The sequence below is a fragment of the Lutzomyia longipalpis genome, chromosome 1 (genome assembly GCF_024334085.1).
Source record: "Lutzomyia longipalpis isolate SR_M1_2022 chromosome 1, ASM2433408v1".
NCBI lineage: Eukaryota > Metazoa > Arthropoda > Insecta > Diptera > Psychodidae > Lutzomyia > Lutzomyia longipalpis.
Genome location: NC_074707.1, coordinates 47,210,010 through 47,237,623, shown reverse-complemented (window position 1 = coordinate 47,237,623; position 27,614 = coordinate 47,210,010). Strand labels below are relative to the sequence as shown.

The 27,614-nt window shown below is 35.3% G+C and overlaps 4 protein-coding genes across 7 annotated transcripts in view; 3 read left to right on the top strand and 1 right to left on the bottom strand.

Moving 5' to 3' along the window:
* The window catches only part of LOC129787900 (mitochondrial-processing peptidase subunit beta), a gene marked incomplete at its 5' end in the record, with an annotated part of 132,804 nt that overhangs the window by 90,226 nt on the left and 14,964 nt on the right, over positions 1–27,614 (top strand). The gene's annotated exons all lie outside the window — the stretch shown is intronic.
* LOC129787902 (uncharacterized) overlaps positions 1–27,614 on the bottom strand; it is a 38,957-nt gene that overhangs the window by 2,209 nt on the left and 9,134 nt on the right. The window lies entirely within an intron of this gene.
* On the top strand, positions 1,178–25,899 carry LOC129787890 (serine/threonine-protein kinase D3). 4 transcript variants are annotated; one of them, XM_055823724.1, is made up of 10 exons: positions 1,178–2,303; positions 11,828–12,137; positions 17,066–17,210; positions 17,349–17,498; positions 17,632–17,813; positions 19,435–19,669; positions 20,189–20,396; positions 22,070–22,700; positions 23,122–23,650; positions 24,464–25,899. In XM_055823724.1, exons 2-10 carry the CDS (start codon positions 12,012–12,014, stop codon positions 24,652–24,654), a joined length of 2,397 nt encoding a protein of 798 aa, XP_055679699.1. In that variant the 5' UTR covers positions 1,178–2,303; positions 11,828–12,011; the 3' UTR covers positions 24,655–25,899. The 4 variants fall into 4 exon arrangements, with proteins under 4 accessions (XP_055679699.1, XP_055679697.1, XP_055679700.1 ...); XM_055823722.1 differs by having other exon boundaries at positions 22,052–22,700; XM_055823725.1 differs by having other exon boundaries at positions 1,206–1,442.
* LOC129787894 (uncharacterized) lies at positions 8,892–11,306 on the top strand. Its single transcript, XM_055823732.1, has 2 exons — positions 8,892–9,247; positions 9,315–11,306. The coding sequence occupies exon 2, from the start codon at positions 9,398–9,400 to the stop codon at positions 10,973–10,975; it is 1,578 nt and encodes a 525-aa protein (XP_055679707.1). The 5' UTR covers positions 8,892–9,247; positions 9,315–9,397; the 3' UTR covers positions 10,976–11,306.

Sequence of the window (27,614 nt, the reverse complement as noted above, 5' to 3'; positions counted from 1 at the left end):
TCTATGAAGCAGTATGCAAAACTGGCAGTTTGCAGTTTAATTTAAAAAGAAGTAATTTTCCAACGTGTAGCAATAATAATGATTTTCCGGGTTTTTCGTCGGTTAAATGGATGTTTCTCACACAGAAAATCTCACTTTTTTCAGAGCTTTCGGCTCCGTTCGTTGTCTTTCTTTTTGTAGAAAATATTTGTAAATAAATTCCTTCTCTCTGTAGCCACTAAAGAAGGCTCCAAAAGAAGCCGAAAGCTCTGGAAAACGTGTGTTATTCTGGTTGAAACCTCCATTTAACCGACAAAAAGCCGGAAAATCATTATTAATTTAAAAAGATTGTAAGACTTATCTGTGCCAACCAGAATCCAAAGCAACATTAATCTCAATTAAACATTAGGGTATTACATAGTAATGTAAATACCTCCCATTACAACAGTTGAGCTAGAATTCCCACTACTTTAGAAACCACATGATACTTGATAAAATATCTTTATATCTCATATCATTGGCAACACCCACACAATTTCTCAAATCATTCACCTACATCAGACATACATATAGAAATTATGTATAAAATAAATAACAGAGATATAATGATCTATACAAAATTTGCTATAAGTTTTATTCATCAGAAGAAGTTAAATCTGAATACATACAACATTCAATTATTACTTAAATTTTAATGTTGTAAATCTATAATGTTGTATTGTTCAACAGCGTGGTCATCACATTACGAATTTTCCCGCCCAAGAGATGTTTGGCTCACAGTGAGTTACAGCGTCTCGACATCAGTTAATCCACCACTTGATTCTTCTGTGAGTTTGTGCCGAAAAGGGCATTGATTGCGCCTTTTGTTTCTCCTCCATTCTCGCCTTCTTCATGCTGTGGTGTGTATTGTGGGGAAAGAAACAGCGTGGAGACCGTCAAAATGGAGAAAAGGTGTGAAGTTAGCAATGCTCTTGACACACCGGTTGCCCCTTCGCGTATGCTCCATCATAAACGCCGTTACAGACACATCTCGCATTCTGGCGGTTCTAGCGCAATGGGAGCGTGCTGAAGTGAGACAACTATGTGTTGTTGGGTATCCCCCTGTGAGGAACAACTACACATATACAGCATACACGTAGCATTGGAGCATGATGTTGTGGAGAATGAAATTCTCTCAATTCCATCCAAAAGAGAGAGAAACCACCGAGACCGGGAGTACACGAATCAGTCACAGAATTTCCATTCAGCAGACAAGTTGGTTTGCTTGGCATTTCGTTGGCCGCTGCTCAAATGGAGGTATTTTAGTTGTTGTCTGTGAAGTTGGTGCTGGCTGGCAAATTGTTGCCACGAATTGCTGCCCATTTGCTGCGTGGCTCCCGTGTGTGTGCGGCCCCTGGTTAGGAAAGTGGTACGATAGTGAAGTTCTACGTGGTGTGTGCTTTGGGATTGTTGGGAATTTTTGGGTAATCAACTTTTTCACATCTTTTCGGAATCTTAGCTCACAAGTTATATATGCTGCAACACTGCTGGGTGTCTCGCTCGCACTACGTCCAGAGATATTAAAGTGGTGTGCTCTTGGAAAAGTGTTGTGCACACATACATATATTCCAACCACGAAGTATTAGATCTCGCGCGCGAGCTCCCCCAGAAACTCGTCAAGCAGCCAACACACAAAAGTTGTGTGGATTCCATCAAAAGAGATTCGTGTCATCGCGCGCTGTGCGAGCACTTTTATCTGTCAACTCAATTTTCAGTGCCACAATCTCATTTATATATATACAACTTTTTTTTTGTGCGTCCAGCCATCCTCTTGGGTGTTGTTCTTGTGGTCCCCGCACACTGCGTAATCTCTTAAGCTGGAAAAACAAACCGCCACCCTGAAAAAAAATCCCAACATACAGAATCTCATGAAAAAAGGAGATTAAAAAAAAATACAAGAACGTGTGAAAATAGATACCTACCTACATATTTCAATGTGAGAAAAGTCCATCAGTTTTTTTGTTGATGTTTTATGTGCAAAATATGTGTGGAAAAGTTGTAGAGTAAACTGCTGTTGGAAAATGTGAAGCTAAAAAGCTCAACAAAAAAAAAGAACTAAAAAAGTTCGAAAAACATCCCGCACAAAAAAAATCATTTCCATGTGAAATAAACCCCTTGGTGTTTTTTTTATACATATACACCTTCCGTACCTTTTTTCATTTAATTTTCCACACTCATTCGGTTTGTGTGCCTGTGTGATTTCCATCTCCCAGTTCTTCATCTCCGACGATCACACGGCGAATAAGCTGGAAAATTTGCCGTATATGAGACAAGTACAATAGCAGGTAAGAGGAAAAATACCAAATTTTTGTGATTTTTTTTTTCAAAAGCAAAACCACACCTCACCTTATACATTTTATGCAAAAGAAAAATCAATTAATATAGCTTCTGGCGTGCATTTCAATCAATACATTATGAAGAAGAGACGAGAAAAAAAGTCCAATTCTGAGAATCACTTCAATTTCTCTCTCTCTTTACACGAATTTTTCTTCACATAAAATTCAGCCCTTCTATTCCACATCAACAAGCCGGGTTATACCTACAGTGGGTGGCAAAAGTTTCAAGACAATATTATCTGAGTGAGAAGTTTTTCAAGTTGAAAACTTTATTTTTGTACAAACTTCCTGGCCTGGAATCCTGGGGATGAATTAGTCTTATAATTAAGCGTATACTAAGTCTCTCAGTGAGTTTTATACAAGTCCCCCTGTTTACAGAGACTCGATAGAAATTTCTGATTACCCCATGTTTTGCTGAGTTGCTCTTAATTAATCTCACAAACTTCACTAATTCGTGTTTTGCTCATGAACTCTGTCTAAATTACTAAATATCTCAAGAAAGAAAAAAAAAGCTTTTATTCACTTAGGAACTTCTTATCTTTTAATTTAAAAAAAATCAAAGTAGTTCGTTATGTGGAGCATTTACTGTATTTAAATTTTTTTTTCGGAAAAATTACGCAATGCTATGATTTGTTGTTGAAATAATTTAATGCAAAATAAATTTTAAAAAAGTACATAATCGGATTTTCCAAGTAATTTTCTCAGCCTATAATTGAATTATTTATTCTTCGTGGAATTATATAAGCTGATTTTCCGAGAAAATTTTTTATACATCAACATAAACATCATCAAGAGTTTAATCAATTGCTCAAACATAATTTTCTCCTTTTATGCTTTTTTTTCTTAGAGGTTCAGTGGATAATTTTTAGCTGCATTTTTTGGGAAATTTATTATTGTTTTTCATGTAGTTTTATAACTAAAATTGTAATTAAAGATTTTTCATGGAACTGTCACGAAAAAACGACGTTTAGGTATCCCCAAAAGGTTGAGCCAAATTAATATTTTAAACAAGAATTTAGAGAATTTCCCTTTCTACCAATCTCAAGAAATCAAGAAAAAAAATCTAATAAATTAAAAGAATTTCATTCATACAACAAGAAGAAAACATTCCTTCACAGCATGAAAGGTGTGATCTTGGTGTGATTTTTTTTTATGTTGGTACCTAAACTTTTACCACCCACTGTATATGGTGTGGTTTTTCATCAAATTCCACTCACTGTGACCTCCTTCTGGGATGGCACAGAAAGCGACAGAGAGAAGAAGAGATTTTATTCTTCGTCTGCCGAGGAAGTACATTAGAGAATTTGTTGCTTCTTCGTCATGTCATTTACTCCAAAGGTGTAACGGGATATTACACTTAAATACCTGACGGTGAAGCATAGCGTGATGAGGCATTGCACAGACTTTGCTCTTTCACTCATTCGCCAATTTAAACAATATATATTTAAATGCGTGTTTGATGACCTTACCATTCAATAATTCAGTTCAGTGCGTCAGCATTCGAGAGATTCCATGGCAAAAGTCTCTACTTTATATGTATACATATTTTTAAGTATCGAAAGGTGTGTTTGGTGGACGAACAGAGATAGCATATAGTATAATTGCCCATATAGCTGCCTTCTCTTGTGGACATTTTTCAACATTCGTCTTAAAGCGGACTCACCAAACCATTAAGATTTATTATGTAAAGATCAAAGGAAAAAGAAGAAAAAAAAGAGGGAGAACAGGAAAGGTGCTAAAGATGAGGGGAAAGAACGAGATTCTCCTGCCATGAATCCTTTTCCACTGAGAAGAAAAATACTTTAGCCTTATTGAAGGTATATAGCCTTTACTTGAGAAAATTAGTGTCCTTCAGGCTCTCTTGTTAGCTCCTTTTCACTTCAAGTGGGGTCCACAAATGCTCAAGAAGCTGAACCACTTGAAAATTGGAGAGTTTGAGAAAATGTTATGTGTAGAAGAGTAAAAGAGAATTATTTATTTACAGTGAGTTGAAGAAAAAAAAAAGAAATATCTCTGGGGAAATTTCTAATTTTTCCCACCCATCTCTCGCACTTTTCTTTCGCCCACTGACCGATTTTCACCAAATTTTCTTCATTTTCTCCTCCTCCCTCGGCTACCAAAAGTAAAATATTGAGCATCCTGCCTTTTTCCCCATGAGAACAGTGTGCCCCCCCCCACATTTTCACTCCTCACCTCTCCAGAGAGTGATATTTATTCTTGGCACGGAATCATTCCTTTTCTATATACAACAACATCATCAGTGCCAACATAAGTACAACACCAAGAAGAATTATATGGGGAAAAATGAAAATATTTCATTTCCCCTTCAAAAGAATATTTTTTCCTTCCTTCCAAATTCTCATTTCTTTTATTATTCCTTTACTAGAAGAAGAAAAGAATATGTATGATGAAAAAAAAAAACGAACAATAGCCAAGGAAAAGTAAAGAAAGAAATCATTAATTTCCTGTCTGTTAAGCATCCGAGAAGTCCCTCTCTCTCCCTATATATACAATTTTTACTATCAAAATTGGATGTGCGCAACCAATGCGAAAATTTTCACAATTTCCTCATGGCTGTACCAACAAACCACCCCCACACCCCATCGAGAACTCCCTTTTAATTCCATCCCAACGGACGGAAGAGCTTTCAGAATAACAATAATTTATTGCTTAATGGGATGCTCTGTGGAAATATAATCTTGATCATTTCGCAAGGGCTTGTAGATGTGCGGGGTTCAAAGAAATTTGACTCGTACCAGTAGCTCTGAATTTTCAAAATAAACACGCATTTATTCGGTGTATGAAAGTGAAATAAACAACTTCGAGAAGCGCGAGAATATTTCTCGGTCAAATGAAAACGCAGTTTGTCATACAGAAAAAAAAACCATAACTCACAGACGGTGCCAAAAGTTTAAGAGAAAATTATTGTAATAAATAATATTCGTACAAATCTATATATTAAAGAGGAAAGTGTTAGAAGTGTGTATAGCTTCAGGGAAAACGATGATTTTTCACATTAATATCGACGGTAATGGTGGAAATATTTATCTTTCATTTAATAAGAATTCTTTATCTGAGCGAATTAATCTCAAAATTGATAATTAAGATTATATCCTTAATGGGATTTAATTTATATTTCTCGTATTCTTAAGACCGTTACATCAGAATCTAATCTTTGTCATTATTAGATTTGTCTCTAATCAATTTTTTAAAGAGCTTTAAGAGGATTTTCTTTGCAATTTCTTAACATTAAATCGTTTGAAAAATTTTCAATAATTCAACCATAACTTTTATCCGAAAGGTCCGCAAAAACAACCTAGAAGACTAAATCAAATAACTTATAAACTCAAATTGTGACGCTGTGATGATTTTCCAATCATTTCCAGGCACTAGAAGACAAATTTTTAATGTTGGAGATTCGGTCAATTTACAAATGTTGTGGGAGTCAAAACGCGGGATCTGACCTTTAGAAAATACTCTTTTATTACTTCTGCGACGTTTCGGAGCATTATTTCTCCTTCCTCAGGCATTAATAATTGAGGGTATTTTTGTCAAATTGATTTTCACTTTCTGCATCCGTTTTGCACAAATTACGGTTCTTTTCACCATGGCTTTTTGACTTGGACTTTGACTTGACTAATACCCTCAATTATTAATGCCTGAGGAAGGAGAAATAAAGCTCCGAAACGTCGCAGAAGTAATAAAAGAGTATTTTCTAAAGGTCAGATCCCGCGTTTTGACTCCCACAAATTTTTAATTTTTATTTTACAACTAACAAATTCAAAGTTAATTTTTTATATAGTGTTTTAATTTATTTTAAATAATGAACATAGTTCAAAAGAGTCATCAACTAAAGCCTCATGACACCGATGAAATATGTTTAGAACTTTAGAACAAACCAATCTCTATCGCAAAATATATTGAAAATACCTTTTAGTGGGTTAATTCCCACCACACGTTATATGCAGAAACTTTGGTATCATAAGCCATGCCCGTAAGTAGAAGTTGGCATTTAAAGTATTCACTTTTGCAGCTCTCTCACTCAGGTAGCTCTATCGATAAATCTTCCGCACCAAAATGGTTCCAATGCATTCTTGCATAAAGTTTCATGGCAAAAATATGTTATATAGAGCTCTAGAAATCCAATCAAACACCCAATAACCAAATAGAACATTTCGTGTACCGATATCTCTAACTGTATTGTAACGTCGTATATACGCGAATGTTCATTCATTATGGACGCAGAAAAACACGAAAAATTCTTCAAGTTATTGCGGAGAGCCGGAATGAGCATAAAGACCGGTAATTAATTTTCAATTCACGACAAAATGTTTTACATCATTTTACGCCAGAAAGGTAGTGCGAATGAGGAAAAATGTGGCGAAAATGGGTGAAAAATCAATGGGGTTTGGCCGTTTTTTTCTTCCTCTGTCTCTAATATACAATTGTCAGCATGCATATATACATATACCAACAGGTAGGGAAAAACGTGCACGAAAGAGATGCGGCGAACAAATTGACAAGATCGTGCGGAGATGTATTGAATAAAAAAAAATGAATAGAAAAATATATGTTTTTCATCATATAAAACAATTAAAAAACAGCATGAGTCAAGGACATCGCTATTCAGAGAGTCATGATTGCTAATACCCACTTCCCACCCTCTTCAATTGCCCCGCCGGCACTCGCCTCTTTTGCTGAAAAAAAAAACAGTCAAACACACATGCAAGATTTGTTAGGAGAGCTGATGAAAAAAAGCCATATGAGAGAAAAAAGCAATGTGTAGAAAAATTATTTGTAATCACAAAATAGACAGAAATAGAAAAAATACGCGAGGGAGAAAAATTCAATGAAATTCTTTTATAGTTTCTCGTGTTGAATTTTTCATCAAGCACCTTTCACGTATATAGTAAGAGAAGATACATTCACAATTCACACGCAACAGAAGGAATATTTTGAAGAAATTCTTTAAGCAATATTAATGACTTTTCAGCCTATAGGGGGGGGGGAGAGCATATCTGGGCATATTGCGAAATAATTTCTTTTAATCTTGTTTCATTTCATTAATTGAAAGTATTTTCAAGTTTTTCTTTACAATTGATAAAGCTTAAAGCGGGCAGACAACGACTATATAATTTAATTACTTTTTACCTTTAATTAAAAGTCTTTTTAGTGGAACTTTTTTAAAGAAAATATCACACCTGAATCATAAAAGTTTATATGTATAACTTTGAACCTAAATTTTTTTTTAATAACTAAAAAACTATAATTTAAATAGCGTGGAAAAACAAGACATTTTTTAAATTTTTGTTTCAATTTACTATTGAAATAAATATTTAAAGCAATTGGTTGAATGTTTAATTAAATATTAAATATAGATCCATAAATATTAATTATACACACCTACATCTCTAATTAGTTGGTGTTCCACTTCGTGGCCAACACCAAGTATTGTAATCGTCGGAAAAACCGACCACCTCAGATCGGGCTCAAACTTGGTATGAGCACGTTTTAGACATCCCACATTACGAATATGGTGGTGGAAAATTTTTGATCCGGCCGGCCTGCCGGCCGGCCTGCCGGTGGTCCAAACTTTGCCTTATAAATCGAGAACGGTAACAGATAGAGACTTCCGGTTTGAAGTTTTCTATAGAAATGTGGGTGTAAAATTTCATTTTTTCGCATTTTCGAAATCCAAGATGGCCGCCATCCGCCATTTTGAAATACTGTCAACCACTTCCCTTATAGCTAGAGGTCTGAAATTTTTGTATGTTGTAGAGCTCAGTGAGACGTTTTCATCGATAATTCATACTTGAAAATCGGTCAAGCGGTTTAGCAAATATGGCGGCCTAGAGCAAAAAGTGTTTTTTAAATATATCTTGAGAACGGCTTGACCGATTTTGACCATCTTGGTATCAAATGAAAGGTATTGCGAAGCCCTACAACTGTCTAGAACATTTTAAGTTTCAAAAACATCCGCAAGAGGCGCTAAATTCAAAAACAAAAATTGCCTAACTTTAAGGGGCAATATCTCCGAATCCCCATTATCGATTTCCTTTAAATTTTGATATGTTGTAGTAGGACTAATAATCTTGCACCAGTCCGAAAATGAAGAAAATCTATGTCGCCGTTTAGAAGATATTGCAGTTTGAAAAATTCTTGAAATTGAAAAGTTCTTAGAGTCATATCTCCTGAACTGCTTGACCGATTTTGCTCATCTTAGTATCAAATTAAAGGTTTTGCAATTCTCTACAACTTTCTAGAACATCACAACCTTCTAGAACCACTTCTTCGAGACAAAAATGCCAAAAACTGTTTTAGTAAAACAAAAAGCCGCCATTTTGTGTTCTGGAGATGACCTTGAAAATTATTGAAATTTATGTCAATTTATAGCTTGTTTTAATACCTTTCCAAAACTAGTCAAGAAATTTCTGTAGGTCTTATAGAACCAAAGATATGACCATTTTTATCCATCAAATTGCCGAATTTTACAAAAAAAAAATCAAATTTGTCTACTAATATTGCTTGTTGGCGCGAATTCCAGTTGAATTCCCCTCAACTGAAGCGCCAAATTGTAACCAGCGGGAAATAGAACAAGCTGCCCAGCAGCACATAAAGAAACTATTTTTAACCGTTTAGAAGAGCAAAAATTCCCCAAGAGTGCGGACAAAGAAAAATTGTGCAGTCAATTTAAATTAAAATAAAGTAGAAATTAAGTGAACCTTCCTTAATTTTCAATCGCTGTCCCCTCTTGGAAGTGCTTCTCCAAAGTGCACCACATCCGGACCCATTTGTTCCCAAACAAATTGGCGCCAAATCCGGAGATCTCATCATCCTCCCGGGCTTTCATCGAACCGGAGGATTTACTAATTATTCCATTTCTACAATTTAAGGTAACATCCCAACAATTGGTCCTTCGAGCCGGAGGATTTACTAATTATTCCATTTCTACAATTTAAGGTAACATCCCAACAATTGGTCCTTCGACAGTGTTCACCAGCGGCGGTACAGTTACCATTTAATCCTCTGCCGCCGGGCTTCCAATGACTGTCGCGGAGAAGCGAAATCACCAGCCAATCTCAATGCTCAAGGATGAGACGGTCTGTCGTCTTGAGGAATTCCGGATATTCTCATCATCGCGGACCCAAGACACAGTGTTCTTCAGCCTCAAGAGTGTCACAGAGAAACGGCCAAGGAATTACTTCGTCCAGACAGAAAAGGCAGAGTCCCACATTGCAACACTCCCTGAGACACTATCTTCATCACTTCAGCCACAAGACGCGATTCAATATGCCCTCTGGAACTGGCCATTTCTTCACGGTGTTCTACTTGGGATGAGATATCACGGCGGGTCGGTATTGGATGAATTTGTGCTCTCACACAAGCAAATTCAAATACTTAACCTCACTTTGGGCATGTCCGGAAAGTCAGTGATGGGGCGTTTGGCAATCATCCCCCACAGTCTGCTGAGCCTGCGGGAACTCATCACATTCGCATTGGATTCCCCCCGCAGCCCTCTTCCATGCTCATTGGACATTGAGGAAGCTGATCCCGCTCAGCACCAAACCATTAAATCAAACTACAGAGTTTATGACTCAATCAATCATGTTTCTCGGAGATTTATTCAATTCCGGATGCTCACAATGGACAATAGAGGAAAGCCTTTGGTGACGTTTGGAGCTCCTCAGAATGATGAGAACTTGTTGACACCCCCGTGCATGTCGGCCAATCCCTCCAGCGGTTTATGCGGCGACACAAATGCGTCAGATGGCCAACATGGAAATCTCAACTTTTATGGGCTCTTGGACACACCTGGAAACTGCCTCAACCTCGTACACCAATCCGTGCGGATTCCTGTGCTGCAGGAACAGCAGGATGCCCACAGAGAATACATCGGGATTAATCTCGGGAACAATCAGAAGTCGCCCAGCAAAACATTGCGCAGTTCGTGTGTTTCTGTGGATGACAAAGGAATTATGCAATTAGATGTACTACCCATCAACGCGCAATTTCACCCAGGTGAGAATTATCCAATGATCTTACCTGGTGGATCATTTCCAAGGTGGATTTTGCACAATTTACACCTATTCCGGAGGCACACAACATTCATTTTCACGCCCATCAATTCACGTCACAAATCGAATCCCAGTTTCGAATGGCGTCGGATAATTCTGGACAATTTCCGAGGAGATGTCGTGCGTTTCCACCGAAACCCACAATTCCGTGAACAAGTTATGAAATTACTTCCGCTGCCTGAATTCAATCATCCCAAGGTACTCGCATCCCCTGGCATTGATTTGGTGGATCTCACTCCATTCAAAGCAAATGAACTTCGCTGTGTGCCTGTCATTAAACTGTTGGTGGCTGCGGATATTTGCCCAAAATTGAAGTCAATGCAATCAACATTGTGGGAGATCGCGGAAACCCTTTGGGCAAGTCTACAAGAATTGGCAACACAAGGAAGAAACCTCATGAAAGTCCACCCGGACACAGCACCAACGTTCTCAGTACAACCAACCAGCTCAAGAAATCGGCCAACTTTCAACGACAATGGAGTTTCGGTGATTTCACAGGGTTGCTGGGATTTCCCCCCGCAGTATGTTGGCGCGAATTCCAGTTGAATTCCCCTCAACTGAAGCGCCAAATTGTAACCAGCGGGAAATAGAACAAGCTGCCCAGCAGCACATAAAGAAACTATTTTTAACCGTTTAGAAGAGCAAAAATTCCCCAAGAGTGCGGACAAAGAAAAATTGTGCAGTCAATTTAAATTAAAATAAAGTAGAAATTAAGTGAACCTTCCTTAATTTTCAATCGCTGTCCCCTCTTGGAAGTGCTTCTCCAAAGTGCACCACATCCGGACCCATTTGTTCCCAAACAAATTGGCGCCAAATCCGGAGATCTCATCATCCTCCCGGGCTTTCATCGAACCGGAGGATTTACTAATTATTCCATTTCTACAATTTAAGGTAACATCCCAACATTGCTCACAAATAGTATTACAACGCATAAAACAAACTTCTACACGTTGTGGGACACCAACTCTTATAACTGGACGCGTTATGATTGACTTTCCTATATAGGTACATATTTACAAATTAAATAAAAACTTTGAACAACCAATTAGTTTGTAGATGGAAAAAGGAGACAAATTAAATTCTCAAAATATATTCAATTAATTATGAGACTCTTGAGGTGCAACTCTATATTCAATACACGCCCCTCGCTATGATGAATACCCTCTTTAATAGAGACGTAAAAAGGACGCAAAAGAAAGAGCTTTAATATTAACTCCCTCGCCCACACTGAAGATCCTTTTCGTTAGCAACCACGTCGCGGGCGATGAGAAGTTTCCTTTCCAACACCTCTAATTGCATTTCAGTTGGCAATTTGTTTAATTGATTTTTATAAAACAGGAGAAAGACATTAATCAAAATCTCATCTTCCCACATTTTGCTCTTTTCTCGCACACACAGGTGAAGTTGAAAGGACGAAGACTCCTTGTACAAGAGTTCTTGGCGGAAGCTCCCCGAAAATAAAGCAACGGAACCCAAAAGGCACTCACTTTCCGCGGGGGGTGCTGGTACTTTTCCAACACATTCTTTGGAACCTCAAAGGAAGTAGGAACAATTGCGCACCGTGGGGAAGTACCGGAAGAAGATGGAGGATCCCGAAATTACATTTCTTTTTCAATTCGGCAATCTACGTGACACCGTGACTGTGGCAATTCCAACCCTCAATCTCAAATCACTCAAGGACAGGGCGTGTGACTTTATCAACACAAAGGTGAGAAAGATTGTCGAGTCATTCACACCCGCCTTGCCCGTTTTTTATTCCAACCCACCCCCAACTTTTTTTTTTCTTTTCACTCCAATCACATCATTTACACAAAATATGTCCCCTTGTTAGGCAAAAATACTTCCGCACAATCTTTTGAATTAGATCACAACACGAAATAAACTCACAGCAGTTTAGTTTTGTGATAAAACAATAAAAAAGGAAATCAATTGGGGCTATATACATACATACATAGGTATGGTGCTACGAATTCCACATTTTTCCTTCACTTCCCTTTTGAGCTTTCTTTATTATTCTCTATATGTGGGCAAAAAGCACCCCGGCATGGGTTTTTTTTTGCAATCTTCACTGATGTGAAAAGTCGAAAAAGTCCCAGAGTGATTGAAAAAGCTTGTTGGGAAGATTTATTTGAACTGCAGACTTTGCCAACCGGCAGCCGGTTGATAAAGTTTTGCTTTGTGGGTGCAATTGAGGCAAAAATAACACAAAATCCCCGATAAAGTCATAAAATAATTCACTATAATTTATCTCTCTCACTACGGCCACTATCGCCCATGAAAATCTCCCCAATTATCACCAATCATTACAATTGATACATAATTTAATCAATTCACCTTCAGGAGGAGCTTTCAAAGCTCTCCATGTGTTTTATTATTTATGACATTCATCTGGGAGAGATTAATGGTATAATACACAGAGCGAGAAGAAAAATCTCTCAAGGAGACACTAAAATTAATTTTGATTTCTTGCTGGCTGGATATGAAGAATTTGCACCCTTCATAATCAACTTTTTATTATCATCCAACGCCCAAAATATCCTTGAGAGAATTTATTTATTAAATCTCCACGCACAGAGGGAACTTTATGAATTTCCCAAAATATATGAAAAATATATTAAAGCTTCGTCTCTTGTTTTCAATTTCACACAAGATTGCCAAATCACAAGGCATTGCTGTAATACAACCCCTTAGTCAATTTGCCTGTGAGTCCTGAGACGCCACAAGTGGTGGTTATCGATTCAATCTCTTGTGAATTTATCAGTCTCTGTACATAGCCAAAGCATAGACTTTGCAATCAAAATCAATTTAAAATGAATTGCACATCGTCAATTTTGCAGACGAAAGCCAATGAAGTGTTATGGAATTAATTAAAAATACACTGATATAGTGAAAAGTGTCTAGTTTACAATTTTCAAGTGAAAAAAATAATTTTATGACGTCATTTTTAGCGATTTTTAAGAATTTAGTTAGATTCGAATTTACCATGTCTTTCTTTTAATTTCTTCTGTTTTTTTATGATATTGGGCCTAATTCAGCGACCAAGAAACCCTTGAAATCTTTGAATTTTGTACTGAAATTTCAAGATTTCAAGCGAGTTTCAAGGGTTTCTTGGTCGCTGAATTAGGCCCATTATTTTAATTTTCCAATCAATTTAATGCCTGATGAAGTCAACGATCATACAGGAAACATGATTATTCAAAATTACATATGATTTCGCATTCATTAATGGCTTCTCAAGATCCTTAAAAATATTCTTATAATATTTAATTCCAAGAATCCCGTCCTTAATATAATTTAAAATTTTAATAATAAAATGACTGTTGGTCATTAAAATTCCTCCTCAAATTACTTCAAGCATCCTGCTGAATTTTAATTTCAATTTTCCGTGACGCATTTTTTGTCGGTGTGCTCAAAGTGAAGACTCAAAGTTTTTAGCAAAGAAAAAAATGCTAATTCACAAAGTCAATAAAAATACTTAGAGAGATGCTATTTGGGAAGTGTCACGGTGTAACTTTAAACCATTCGAAATTCACGATCAATTTAATCTTGAGAAGGTAACTCGAAGACGGTGAGAATGAAAGCAGAAAGTCAATTCATTAGATGGTATATCAAAGAATGGTGAAGCTTCAGGGGGGTGGTGGGTGGGGAAAAAGTAATAAAATAATGGGGATATTTCGTTGTTCATCCTCCATACTCCCACACCACCCATCTGTACTCATGTGTTGCACGTCACAAATTCACGTCTCTCCATCATCAGCCCCACGGCAATTCCCGCACCATGAGCCACCTTCCACATCGTATGCTCTCATCCACTTTTCGAGTCAGTCAAGTGATGGGTAGCTTCTTGAGATGGAGAGAGAAACGATGACGATGCTGGGGATGTAACGAGCGAATGGTGGAGGAGATTTCTCCCGCATACAAGAAGAGGGGAGCATTTGTGGGGGGAAATGATTGAAAGGAAAAAATATGTCAATGCTAACAGTTTTATCTAATCAAAGAAATTCCACAAAATGCGAAATTGTGCGACAACGCAGAAAGTATTCTGCGTGGATGGGATGCTGCTTTTATGTTTTCTCTCGACCATTTCTAAAGCACACCCCCATTCATGAAAAAAAATACCAACATTCCGAATATCTCCAAATGGATTACCAATGCTTGATATGACAAATGAAGCGGGGGTGTGTGCATTCCATTTGTTTGTACTACACGATATAAGGCATCCGATTACGAAAGCGAAGCACACACAAAAAAAATTTTTACGATGTGCCGGTGGGGAAAATGAGGAAAAATCCCAAAAACTACACTACTTCACATATCTCTCGTGATATCGCCTACACAGACACATACACCCCCATGTAAAATTGATAAGCATTCTCGAACATCATTATCACATCACTGTAATGGTCGTTGGATGTGCAAATTGGCACTCGAAGCTTACAATCAGTGTTCTGCCAAAAAAAGAAAAAGTATTGAATACCAAGTAGAAAATCAACCCTTATTACCTAACGCACAAAAGCATAAAGCTACATAAATAGCAAAAGGAGTGATTATTGTGACGTCAAAAAGGAAATTGGATCTTCATTTGGGGAACCTACGGGAAAAGCCTACACGTACACGTAACATTGACTAACTGGAAGAGAATAAATTTCTCTTTATGAAATGCTTTAGGGGGCATTTCGCGAAAGACAAATTGCCCAAACAATTGATCACATTTGGGAATGGCAAATAAATTCACATTCATTCGATCTCAATTTGAGATTGATTCATTGCACGGAATTCGTGATTTCTTCAGGGGAATGAAGATGTGAAATAAAAGATAAGAATTTCTGTGTTAATCGCACTGAAGAATCGCTTTTGCACGTCAGTAGTGTCTCACTGAAGAGTCAGATTAAAAGTAAAATGAGAATAAAATTGAAAGGATTTTATTTAACACGTTGTCTGCCAACCATGAAGGTCTGAAGGTGTTCGGAAAATTTATGAAATAAAATAATATTTGAATTTGGCGCGCATTCGAAGTGGTGAATTCTAGTGGTGAAAATAGAGAATGTGGGGAAAAAGGGACGATTTGGCGGCAAAAAAGACAGATCGGATTTTAAAAGTAAGGTGTACGGATGCAAACGTTCTTGCTCCGTAATAAAGTGTAATTTAATCGTGTAAAATATGGAAATTTCGCGTACAGAAAGTATTTTAAAAAGAAATTTTTGTCTTTAGGACTTGGAAGAATAGCATTTTAGCAAAGAAAATTGAATTCTTTGATTCCTTACCAAATCAAAAACGACAATAACTCCTTCAAATTGATCTCTTAACTTTATTTTAACTTCTAAAAATGATAAAATCAAAATAAAGGAGTTTATTCATCCTTCTATCAAAAACTTCTTCATTCGTAAAATAATTTTAATTTAACAAAGTTTTGTATTTTCCAATACATTTCACACTGTACAAAACCATTTGCCAAAAATTGCAAAAATTAACCATTTTTTTCATTTCCATCCCTTAAAATGTGTCAAAGCGTATTTGCTAGTACAAAATTACAGTTCTGCCTTTAAGAGTTTCCTGACATTTTCCTCAAGTTTTGGAATCAACTAGATGCTTAAAAAGAAATTTTTGACTCCTAATCCGTTTTAAAGCATTTAATTAAACAGATAAAAATACAAAATGTCGACAATTTTTTTTAACAAATTTTTCAAGCTTGTTTTTATCTGGTCCCAGTGGAAAATGAGAAGTTTCTTTAGCAATTTCTTAAGCTTTTCTCATTCTCAAAGAATAAAATGAATCCAAATTATTTTGTAAATGAGAAAGATTCTCACAAATCGATGAATAAACTCCTTTGATACAATTAACGTTCAAAAAGAAATCAATTTAAATTTCATTATACCTCCCTTTGCAGTAATTGTAACATCTAAAAAACTATTAAAAAAAAGCCACCAAGAATACTAAATGAGTATAGAATCCTTTAAGCTCAATTATCAATTAAATGTCTCACGTGTTCACATTAGAAATGACTCATCAGGGTAAAAGCAATTTTAGTGCCAACGTCAAATGAGAAATAATCTGAATTTTCAGTTACAACCAAATTAAATTGCAAAAAAAAGAAGAGCATGTGAGAGAAGCAGAAGCATTTGCGAATGATTCCGCGGGAATAGCTCTGTAACTTTTATGGACACTTTCTTCTCCTGAATTAATGTGATTGCCTTCATGTGCTTAATTTTTATTTAAGCTTTCATTTTATCCTCCGAAAATGATTTTGTCCCATTTTATACACTTCAATCACAAACATCCATTAGAGATTATACTGTACTGTACCACCCAGTTCAAATATATCGATTTATGGGTGTAATTTGGAATTCCATTAACATTGAATCGATTGTGCAAATTTTCCACCTTCAATTGAGGGTTAAATTGGCGCGGAGAAAGAGTGAATGGAGTTAAAAAAAAAAGCTCTGTGTGCCTCGCAGTATCCTCGGGTATGTGGTGCATTTTTTGGGGGGTGAATGGGTGGAAAATTGATGGGCGTGTGAGATTTTTCTATGTGATGTGAATTGAAAATAAAAGAAAAGAGAAAATGAGTTGGAAAAGAATTGGGGTCGACATGGAGCAATTTCCTGACCTGTCGCCTTTTCTCTTCCTTTCTTGCAGATTCCTGAAAATGGCCTAAGCCACTTGGCAGATCGTCTTCTGTTATTTCGTCATGACTACAATAGCCCAAATGTCCTTCAGCTGGTTAATTCGGCAGCGGAAATTGTCGATGAGACTCTCATTGAAATCGTACTGACGGCAAATGGTGAGGATTTTTTTTTATTACAACATACTTCTTGTACATAATCTCTGTGTGAAATGTTTCATGGTGAAGAAATTATCATTCGGTGTATTTTTTTTATTATGTCTCTTTTTTTTATATGTGCCATCGTGAAAACCACAGCACTACCATATTCCAGTGGGAGTATTCGAGATGAAATACCAACAGTTTATCCACACTCACTGTCTGTTCACTCCTACAAAGCACCCACTTTCTGTGACTTTTGCGGCGAAATGCTCTTTGGTCTCGTCAGACAAGGACTCAAATGTGATGGTGAGGCATTTTTTTTTCATTGCTATTGCTATAGCTGCCACTGGTGCACATAAGAATGAGAACCTGAGGTTAATGCGCTTATTTTTGCAACATTTCTTCCCTCGTGCGATTTTTTTTCGTGTGCAAAATGCAGGATGTGGGCAGAATTACCATAAGAGGTGCGTCGTGAAAGTTCCCAACAATTGCCATCGATCGGCAGATCCCACGCGAAAGACTTCCTCACTACAGCCACCACGTTGCCCATCTGGTTGCTCAAATAACTCCTCCCTCGCTGATGATCAGCAATCAACAACAACAGGCTCGGGATCGTCATTGGTAAGAAAGATGCAGCAATTGATGAATGATATTAAAAATTAAATCCGTCCACTGAATCTCACTTCAGCATAAGAAAATTAATCTTGTGATTAGCACATTCCGTCCATTTTTTTTACAAAATTTGAGCTTAAGAAAAAAATTCACCTTTGAATTTAGGAGTAATTCGTAGAAGAATATTCAATCTGCTCAATCTCGAACTGAAAGCGCTTGAAAGGTGTTCAAGCGAGCAAAGAAAAAAAAATTGGGTCTCTATTTTAGCGGGTCAATAAATTTTTTTTGCCACTCCACAGCTTTCGAATGCCAAGAGAACATTTTTGCATTCCCACACCCAAAAGAATTCGCGCAGATGATATTCAATGATTGAAGTATACGCGGGTGCCGTTGAACAGAATGGGGTGGATCAGGTGTCTTTTCCTTAATTAAATTTAATCAAAGTGGAAATTAATCAATCAGCAAAGAGCTTTTTAGTTAATGAAAGGATTGTAAAGTAAGACGAAGGGAAGAGTGGGGGACAGTGAGATAAAATTGTGTATTATGCAAAATTTTGGAGTATAATCAAATAAACTTTGCACTGAAACTAGGGCATTAGGCGAATTAATATAAAAACAAACTAATATTCAAGACAAAATTCCTACACATTTATTAGACCTGATGAAGAGGGAATAAAACCTTCGAAACGTTGTGTATCAAAGCTCCCACATCATTGAAATTTCATCCAGGCAATGAACATTCAGCTAAAGTTTATCGGCCAATCAGAGAGAACCTTGATTGTTCTTCTTATTTATTGGAATTATATTTGAGGAAATTAAGTAATTTTTCATTAGCTAATGATCAAAGCTCCCCACAGACTTCATCTGGGGAATCCTTGATGCATAAAGCACAAGTAGAATATTCTATCTCTTTAGAAAATTCCTCTTTGTTACAAAATTTCTAAAAAAAAAAAGATTGATTTATCATTGAATTTTAAATGAAAAATCATCCCATCTCTCTGAATATCCGTGCAAAACTCACTCAAATATTTATTAGATGAGACGAAAATTGTGCTTTTAAACACCTGAACCATTTCAGTCGGTACATTTTGTTTTAATATAATTGCATAAAATATTCCTCAGCTTGGCAGGAAAATATTCAATTAAATTTCTTGGTAAAAACCAATAAAGTACCACGATGTGCGTGTTTTTCAAGTTAAGGAAGGAATTGCAAACATAAATATTGTGTAAATATTAAATTACTCCTAGATCAATTGGGGATTAAGTAGGTACCTACATATACACGTATTTTTATGGTGATGGGTTTACAGTGATAAGATCTGATGAAAAATTGTATTTGATGCCTTCCATATGAGCAAAGAATGATCATGTAAGATAATTCTTTTTTATTCAATAAATGATTTTTATTTACAAAATTTTATTTTTTTTTTGTTGATTTTGGCTTATTTTTTTGTTTTTTTTTTTGTGTGTGGTTTTTGCGGTCAATCCCAGATCTTGTCACTGTATGCGCCACCTTATTCCCTGCACTTGCAAGAGAGAAAAAAAATTGCAAAAATCTTTTATTTCATCATAAATTGAGTTTCTTTATTGAGGTTGCTTCTTTGGTTTCTTTCTTCTCGGGGACCGTGCAGTTGAATAGATCCCCCATTCCGGGGCATTCCTATGGCGGTAATCCTTCGGGGAGGATAAGTATACCACATCGATTTTTCCTGCATTCATACACACGACCAACAGTGTGTCAGTATTGCAAGAAACTCCTCCGTGGTCTCTTCAAGCAGGGTGTTCAATGTCGTGACTGTCACTACAATGCTCACAAAAAATGTGTGGATAAAGTGCCAAAAGATTGTGTTGGAGATTGCTCAACTGGTTAGTATTTAATTATTTAAAATTATTTATTTTTTGCATTACATTTAATAGCAATAAAATCCCTAAAAGATGTGATTCTTCCAAGTTTTTCTATATTTCGTGAATAATATCCTTCTGATGCCCTTCAAAGAAACTCACAGAATGAAATAATTATCGATTCGAAATAAGAAAGAAAATTGCAACGATACAGTATAAAAAAGAACCACTTTCTGATCCTTTCTTGATTTTGTTCTTCAAAAAGAATTTGTTCTAACAAGAAAACCTTTCATGAATACTAAAGATGAATAGAGAGTTTTTCTTTTTAGTCTAATATACTTTACGTTCTTAGTAAAATATATCAAAAGAAAAATCCCATTTTTTCTTAAATAACATGTATCGTCCCCGTGTAGGGACATAACAGGGCGATACAAAAGGATATAAAACTACAAAAATAGATCCTTTTGCGGTTTATCTTTCCATAAGCAAAATAGAGATAAATGCTAAACACATTTTCATGGATATTTCCTTTACAATTTCCAGATACTTTTGCTCCAGACTTCAATGATAGCAGTGTTAGTAGCGAACGAGATTTTAAGGATGAATTTGAGGATAGTGATTTCGATGACAATCCATTCAGTAGCAATCATCACCACAGGCAAAATGTACCACCCGTTAAAGTGAATGGGACCATTCATGAGCCCGAACTCGACCTCCTCGATACATCTTCCGAGCAATCTCGACAATCCAGGTGAGAATTTATTTTCTTTTCACATAAATAAGCCTCCATAGAAAGATAAAAACCACACATACACACACCAAAGAATTGCAAACAATGTATGCGATGGAAGAACTTTGTAGCAAGAATATACGTTTGAAGGATTTTGAGAAAATCTATTCATCAACACAAAAAAAAAGAACCTTCAGCATGATAAATTCTCTTTCAATGGTAATCATCTTTTCACTCGATGCCATTAACTTATATATGCAATTATTTTCCAATAGCTAGACTTTTGTTATAAGACTGCAATCGTTTTTTTTTTTAAATATTCAATAATAGCTCAAGGACATGCGACCTCTAAACCACTAAACTTTTCCCAATTCACATAATGTACATAAAAGAAAAACTTGCCATTAAGTTCGTCATGAAGCTCATGGAAAATGAAATAAAATCTCCAAATTAACTATATACCTACTTTTTTATGATTTTTATTGCTGTGAAATTTTATTGAGTAAAATAAAGAACTTTAATTGTGCAAAATTCTTCTGGACACCGAAACGACCAAAGCAGTATGGAAGTTAATATGTGGCAATAAAATAAAGTACTTTTTGAACACTTTACCCAAACTGCTAAAGAGCATTAAAAAGTTGCAATAGTTTCAAGCGAAAGCTCTCTCTGGGAAAGTCGGAATATAAATTGGGGCTGCAACTTGTGTTCTAATAAATGAAAATTTGATCAACAGTTGATCAATAAAATTTATTATATAGAGTTCAATATTAAGTCCATCTGTGTCCACAAATAGGGCAATTAATTGGCGATGCGCGACATGTGGTAATCGGTGTGTGGTTATAATTGCCAGATAATTCATCTATTTTATAACACCAAAATGATGAATAAAAATGCAGGGAAAATTAATGAAAAATTGGCACGTATTGAGCTTTCTTTTCTCCGTTAATTAAGGGTTTTTTCTTTTGGCAATTTTCCAATTTAGTCCTTTTCTCATTACATGCGCAAATTGAATTGAAATGACATAATGAATCACTAAAATTTCATCTTCTAACGTATAAATTGAATTATAATTAATTTTGAGCTTCCAATGGAGATAATTTTTACCAAGAGAATTGATTTAAATAATGGGAAGAATTAGAGGAATAAAAGAAAAGAAATCATAGAGTGATGGAGGCGCCTGGTAATTAAAAAATATTCTGTGAAGCTTAAGAAATAAATTGATCAATTGTTAAATCATCGTGTAGATTTCTTAACGACTGTTGGATATTTGTTGAATTTTTTTTTCAATCGGCATCGCAGCCGAGACAAAATAAGACGCAACCTTTATGCTTCAGCAACGTTTCGCCAAATTTATTGGCATCATCAGGCTCTAATGTACAAAGAAAATGATTTGGAGAATACAATATAGTTTGGCGGGAAAATCATCATTGAAAATCAGTTGCTGTTCAGAGATTATTTTATTGAGAAGATTTTGACTGAATTTTCGAGCAATTATTGAGTCAAGATTGACTAATAATTGCCAAAATAGAACACACGCGATCTACCAGGCGTCCCCACTGATATTTTACCTGAATACCAAAGATTTGTTTTAAATAAAAATAGAAAGAAATAAAGGCCCAAATTTTAATTTGTCGTATCTAATAGAATTCTAAATTTTAAATTCTAACCAATGTCAGTTCTTCATCTTCTCCAAGCGCCAACATACCCCTCATGCGAATCGTCCAGTCCGTGAAGCATACAAAACGACGCGGAGATCGTGCCATCAAGGAGGGATGGCTTGTGCACTTCACCAATAAGGATAAAACCGTTAAACGGCACTACTGGCGTCTCGATTCGAAATCCATCACACTGTTTGTCTCCGATCAGGGCAGTAAGTACTACAAGGAGATCCCACTGAATGAAATAGTCGCCGTAGAGACGGCACGAAGTCTCGTGGGGGATGTCTATCATTGTTTCGAAATAAAGACGCCAAATGTAAACTACTACGTGGGGCAGGATCCCCTGAAAGATGGGGAAATGATGATCTTGCCACCACCTGATAGTGGTGTTGGGGCGTACTTGGCCAAAAGCTGGGAGACTGCCATCAAGCAAGCCCTAATGCCTGTAACCAAAACTTCCACGACTGACAATGAAGAGAATGTCCAGGATATGGGGCAGCTCTATCAAATATTCCCAGATGAAGTTCTTGGTTCCGGGCAATTTGGCACAGTCTACGGTGGAATACACCGCAAGACGCACAGAGAGGTTGCAATTAAGGTGATTGATAAAATGAGATTCCCAACGAAGCAGGAAGCACAGCTCAAAAATGAAGTTGCCATCCTACAGGTGAGTTAACTTTTGTGCAGCAAAAGAAAATAATACTCAAACCAAAAGGGGCTCTTTTGGAGAGCTTTTTAAATGGAATTTTCAAGTGCTCCATTAAACTATGAGCGATTTTAAAGGGCTACAGCGCGAGGTGTGGTGGGGTTGGACAATTGTTTGGTTTATAGCAGTGTGGAGAGATAGCTCTTCATTTCCCTTTGCAGCAAAGTCTCTGTGGGTAATCAGAGCATTGCGGAGGAAAGAAGAAGGAAGAAAAAAAGAGAACTGAAATTTCATTTTAAACTTATATCAAAGCCAGATGAAAGGCGAATCTGGCGGAGAATTCCATTTGCAAAAAAAGCTTCTCATAGAGCACACAGAATTACAACGTTATATACCTAATTCTTTGCCCTGCTATATACGGTTTTACATATATCTATTACAGAACATCTCCCATTGCGGCGTTGTGAATCTCGAGAGGATGTTTGAGACACCGGAGAGAATTTTTGTTGTGATGGAAAAACTAAAGAATGACATGCTGGAGATGATATTGTCGAGTGAAAAGGGAAAATTGAGTGAGCGAGTTACAAAGTTTCTCATAACACAAATTCTTGTTGCACTTAAGCATCTCCATAGCAAAAATATCGTACACTGTGACCTAAAGCCTGAGAATGTTCTCCTTTCATCTGACAATGAATTCCCCCAAGTGAAGCTGTGTGACTTTGGTTTTGCCCGAATAATCGGTGAGAAGTCTTTTAGGAGATCCGTGGTAGGAACCCCAGCTTACCTAGCACCCGAAGTCCTTCGAAATAAGGGATACAATAGATCACTAGATATGTGGAGTGTGGGTGTAATTATTTATGTGAGTCTCAGTGGGACATTTCCATTCAACGAAGACGAAGATATTAATGTGCAAATTCAGAATGCAGCTTTTATGTATCCACCAAACCCATGGAAGGAAATTTCATCAGACGGTGAGAAAATATTCTTTAATATTTTTACTTATTTTCAAAAATTACTTAATAGAAGAAGCGAAAATTACCTTTTGGCAATTGATGTAGCTAAGAAAGTTCTCCGACTTGATGGAAATTGCATAAATATACCCTAAAAGATAAACAAGTAAAGATTTTCTTTACGAAATACAAGAAAAATTATTTCCATCATACTAAAATTACTCAGGATATTTTTAAAATATCAAACATTATTTAAGAGTTTTCCAACATAAGAAATCCCAAATGGTTAGAATAGAAATTTCTAACGTTAGAAACTAAACGTCAAATATTAGAAAAGACAACCAAAGCGTTTCAAAATAAACGTCAAATGTTATAAAAATAAATGTCAAATATTAGAAAAAATACTAACGTTAGTAAAGAAACTTCCAACTTTAGAAATAAAACGTCAAACGTTAAAAAATAGACATCAATCGTAATGAAAGAAACAACAAATGTTTGTAAAAAAAATAATCCTAGTTAGGACGCTTTCAATATTGGAAAAGATTTGTCAAACTTTGGAAAAGAATCTTCTAATGATAATAATACAAATTCTAATGTTTAAAAGAAGTATTAAACGTTAGAAAGCAGCTATTACTTCGAATCTTAAGTAATTAATCTTTTATAGGGTCATTTTAATTAAACAAATAATTATGAAACAGCCCTAGCATAGATTTCTACCTACATCCCTCCTTTAAGTAGAAGAGATTTACAGAAACTTAAAGGATTTATGGAATAACAAAGAGTTAAGAAACTTTTGAACTATTGAACTATTTTTTTTATACATATCTCTTCCAGCAATTGACTTAATCAATAACTTGCTGCAAGTGAAGCAGAGAAAACGTTTTACGGTAGACAAGAGTTTGCAGCATACGTGGCTTCAGGATTCCCAAACGTGGAACGATCTGCGTGCTTTGGAAGCATCAGTGGGCATCAGGTACTTGACACACGAATCTGACGATGCCCGCTGGGCGGCCGCAGGACCCTGACCGCAGGATTCACCGGAGCATTCCCCGAAAATTGATGTAGTTCGTGGGAAAGCAATGAAATGGGTTCGTGGAACATTGTGTAAATTTGCAAAGGCCTAATACAAGAAACATACAACACTATATATTTGTTAATAATTTTACATAAAAAAAAATTATTAAACACGCGCATTATATACCAATTTTAAGAGAAAAAAAAACTTTAAATTTACAAAAAAAAACTTAAGGAGAAACTGAAAATAATTGCCCAAAATAATTAAATTTTAAAATCTCAAAAATATATGAATGAAAATTAATGTGAGATTGCAACAACACAAATCATCATCTATACCAACATATTGATAACAAAAAATAAAATTAAAATATTTTTTTTTCGAACAAGTTAATCTCATTCCCTGCAAGACAATGTGCTTCAAGAAAAGAAATTTAATAAAAAAAAACGTAGATAGAGGAATAATCATGAATTTATCTTTCTCAAAGGAAAAAAAACCAAAATATTAAAGGGTTTATATACAAAATGGTCGTGGAATTGAATTTTCAAAAGAAAACGTATATAATTTTAAAGAAAAAAATATGTGTATATGGAAAATGTATCTCATAGAAATACTCACATTTTAAATGATAATTTTTTTCAAAAGAAAAATAATTATGATAAAAATATACATTCCCAAAGAAAAACTTTTGGTTACAACGAAATTCTCATGAGATTTTCCGGATTTTCATTGGAAAGAAATTGCACCAGAATGATTTTTTTTTAAATCAATCTTCAACCTCTAAAATCTTATCACATTTTTGATATTAGGAAAATTTTTTAAAGTGATGACTTTTCCAACAAATTTCTTCCAGTCTTTCCTAACAAAAAAATCACTGTGCAATTTTTTCTTTGTGTACTAAAAGTGCCTGTAATTTTGCATGTTCTATGTGGAATATTTATAAAAAAAAAAGAATCTTTCTTCAAATTACAAGGAAATTTGAACAAAAAATTTTTGATTTACCTTTCGAGGAAAAAGAAAGAAATTAAATTTTCAAGGAAAAATTTCGAAAGAGTGGAAAAGAGAGAAAGAAAAATTCAACGTAATGCTCATAAAGTGGCCAAATAATATTAAAGATGAAAATAAAATGAAATAAAATGCAAATGTGTAATAAACTGATATAGAAAATCAACATAAACAGAATGTCTAAATGAAAATCATAATAAAATAAGATCATAACGAATAAAGCATCACATAAAATATCTCTCAACATAAATGGATTTATTTTTCAATGTGGCCCCACTATATGGAGGACTTTTATTTAACAACGAGGTAATGTTTCATATTAAATTCATTTAATTATATTTTATTTTATTATTTTTTTTTTCATTGAAAAAATAAACTCTTTTGTGAAATAAATACGGCGTAGTTGATTAATTGAACCGCAGCAACTGAAAATCAATACATCATACTTCAAATTTAAATTAAAAAAAGAACGTGGAGCAAAAATATTTGTTTTTTTTGCAATAAATATTATCAATGAATTTAATAAATTAACAACTTTTGGCTACATAGTTTTGGTCATGTTAAAATTGCGCACGCAAAATCGATAGACAAACAAAAATATTTTCTCTTTATATTTTTGCACACCACAAAATTCCATTAATTTATGATAAATATTTTCCTTTTTAAATGGATTTTGAAATTCTGTGCGAAAATGTTTTATTTTTTCAATTAATTCCAGATATTAAAAAAATATATTTTTGAGCAAAAAAGTGAAAGAATTCATATTTATCTGGCATTGTAAGGAACTTGGTAGTCTTCTCTAAGGGAGCACTAGCTACAAATCTATTTATTAATTGAGAAAAAAAGTAAAACGTAGCTGGAAAAATGAATTGTAAGTTCTTCTAACACTTTTTAAACCATTTTTACCAGATATAGATTTTTAGGAATCAAAATAAAACTTTCATGAAGTTTCTGTATGAATTAGGATTTTTTTTTACAGATTATGGAATCTGTAAGACATCTTGAATTAAAAAGTTTGCAATTACCCGAAACATAAAGAAAATGATTCAAATTTAAACAAAATCATATTTCTAAATTTTCTTTAACACATTTTGCGAAAATATTCAAATTCTCTGGGGATTATCCATGTTTATTAGAAGGCAAAATTAATTTTTTAACAGCCTAATTTGGTTTTTTCGTTTTAAGAATCAAATAAATCCTACAAGATTTCACGGAATCCATCCGTGAAAATCCAATTCTTACGACAATTCAGTTAAGAGATCTTGAAAGAAATTTCTTTTACTAATTCATCACAAGAAGACCTACAAGAAGAAGAATTTATCGCATGAACTTTCTCTCCAAATGAGATTTCCAACAATTTTTTACCCCGCATGAGAATAATTTCAATTTGTCTGCATTAATTTTTCGCAATCTTCCTCATCAGCGTGAATTTTTTTGCATGTAGAAAAAAATGAAGAAATTAAATTTTGCATATTTGCATTGAAACAATTCACTTTGCGCAAAACTTCCCCCGCAGTGTTAATTTCTTATGTGTGTGCGCCTTTCAGGATTTTCATTAGGACGGTTCACTCCCAGCTCGCTCTTAGAGGAACGGCTGCATAGATAATTTTCTGTAAATTGGAAGCTCCCCATCCGATGGGGGTTTATATGGGAGCTTGTTGGATTTACTATTTTAGTTTCATAAATTTGCATAGACAAACTAAAGCATTTCTCATCATACAGGATTATGCTCAATTAAGTCTCAACGCTCTTCGCAATCTCTGTGAGAGGTAAAGGGGATAAATTTTGAATTAAGAACATATACGCCGCCATATAAGATTTTAGCATTTTGTTGGCACTGCGCGAAAGGCGCGGGTGATAAAATGGAAGGGGGATGCCTGATGGAAAAGTTTTTATTGAATTTTCCTGTAAGCACACCTTAATACCATCATATATTGATCAGATTTACTCGTGAAATTTGACTTT

Coding starts and splice junctions, on each gene's coding strand:
- LOC129787894 (XM_055823732.1), top strand. CDS start 9,398: ATGACTGTCGCGGAGAAGCGAAATCACCAGCCAATCTCAATGCTCAAG.
- LOC129787890 (XM_055823722.1), top strand. CDS start 12,012: ATGGAGGATCCCGAAATTACATTTCTTTTTCAATTCGGCAATCTACGT. Junction 17,211..17,348: donor AATCGTACTGACGGCAAATG/GTGAGGATTTTT, acceptor TGAAAACCACAG/CACTACCATATTCCAGTGGG. Junction 22,701..23,121: donor ATGAAGTTGCCATCCTACAG/GTGAGTTAACTT, acceptor TATCTATTACAG/AACATCTCCCATTGCGGCGT.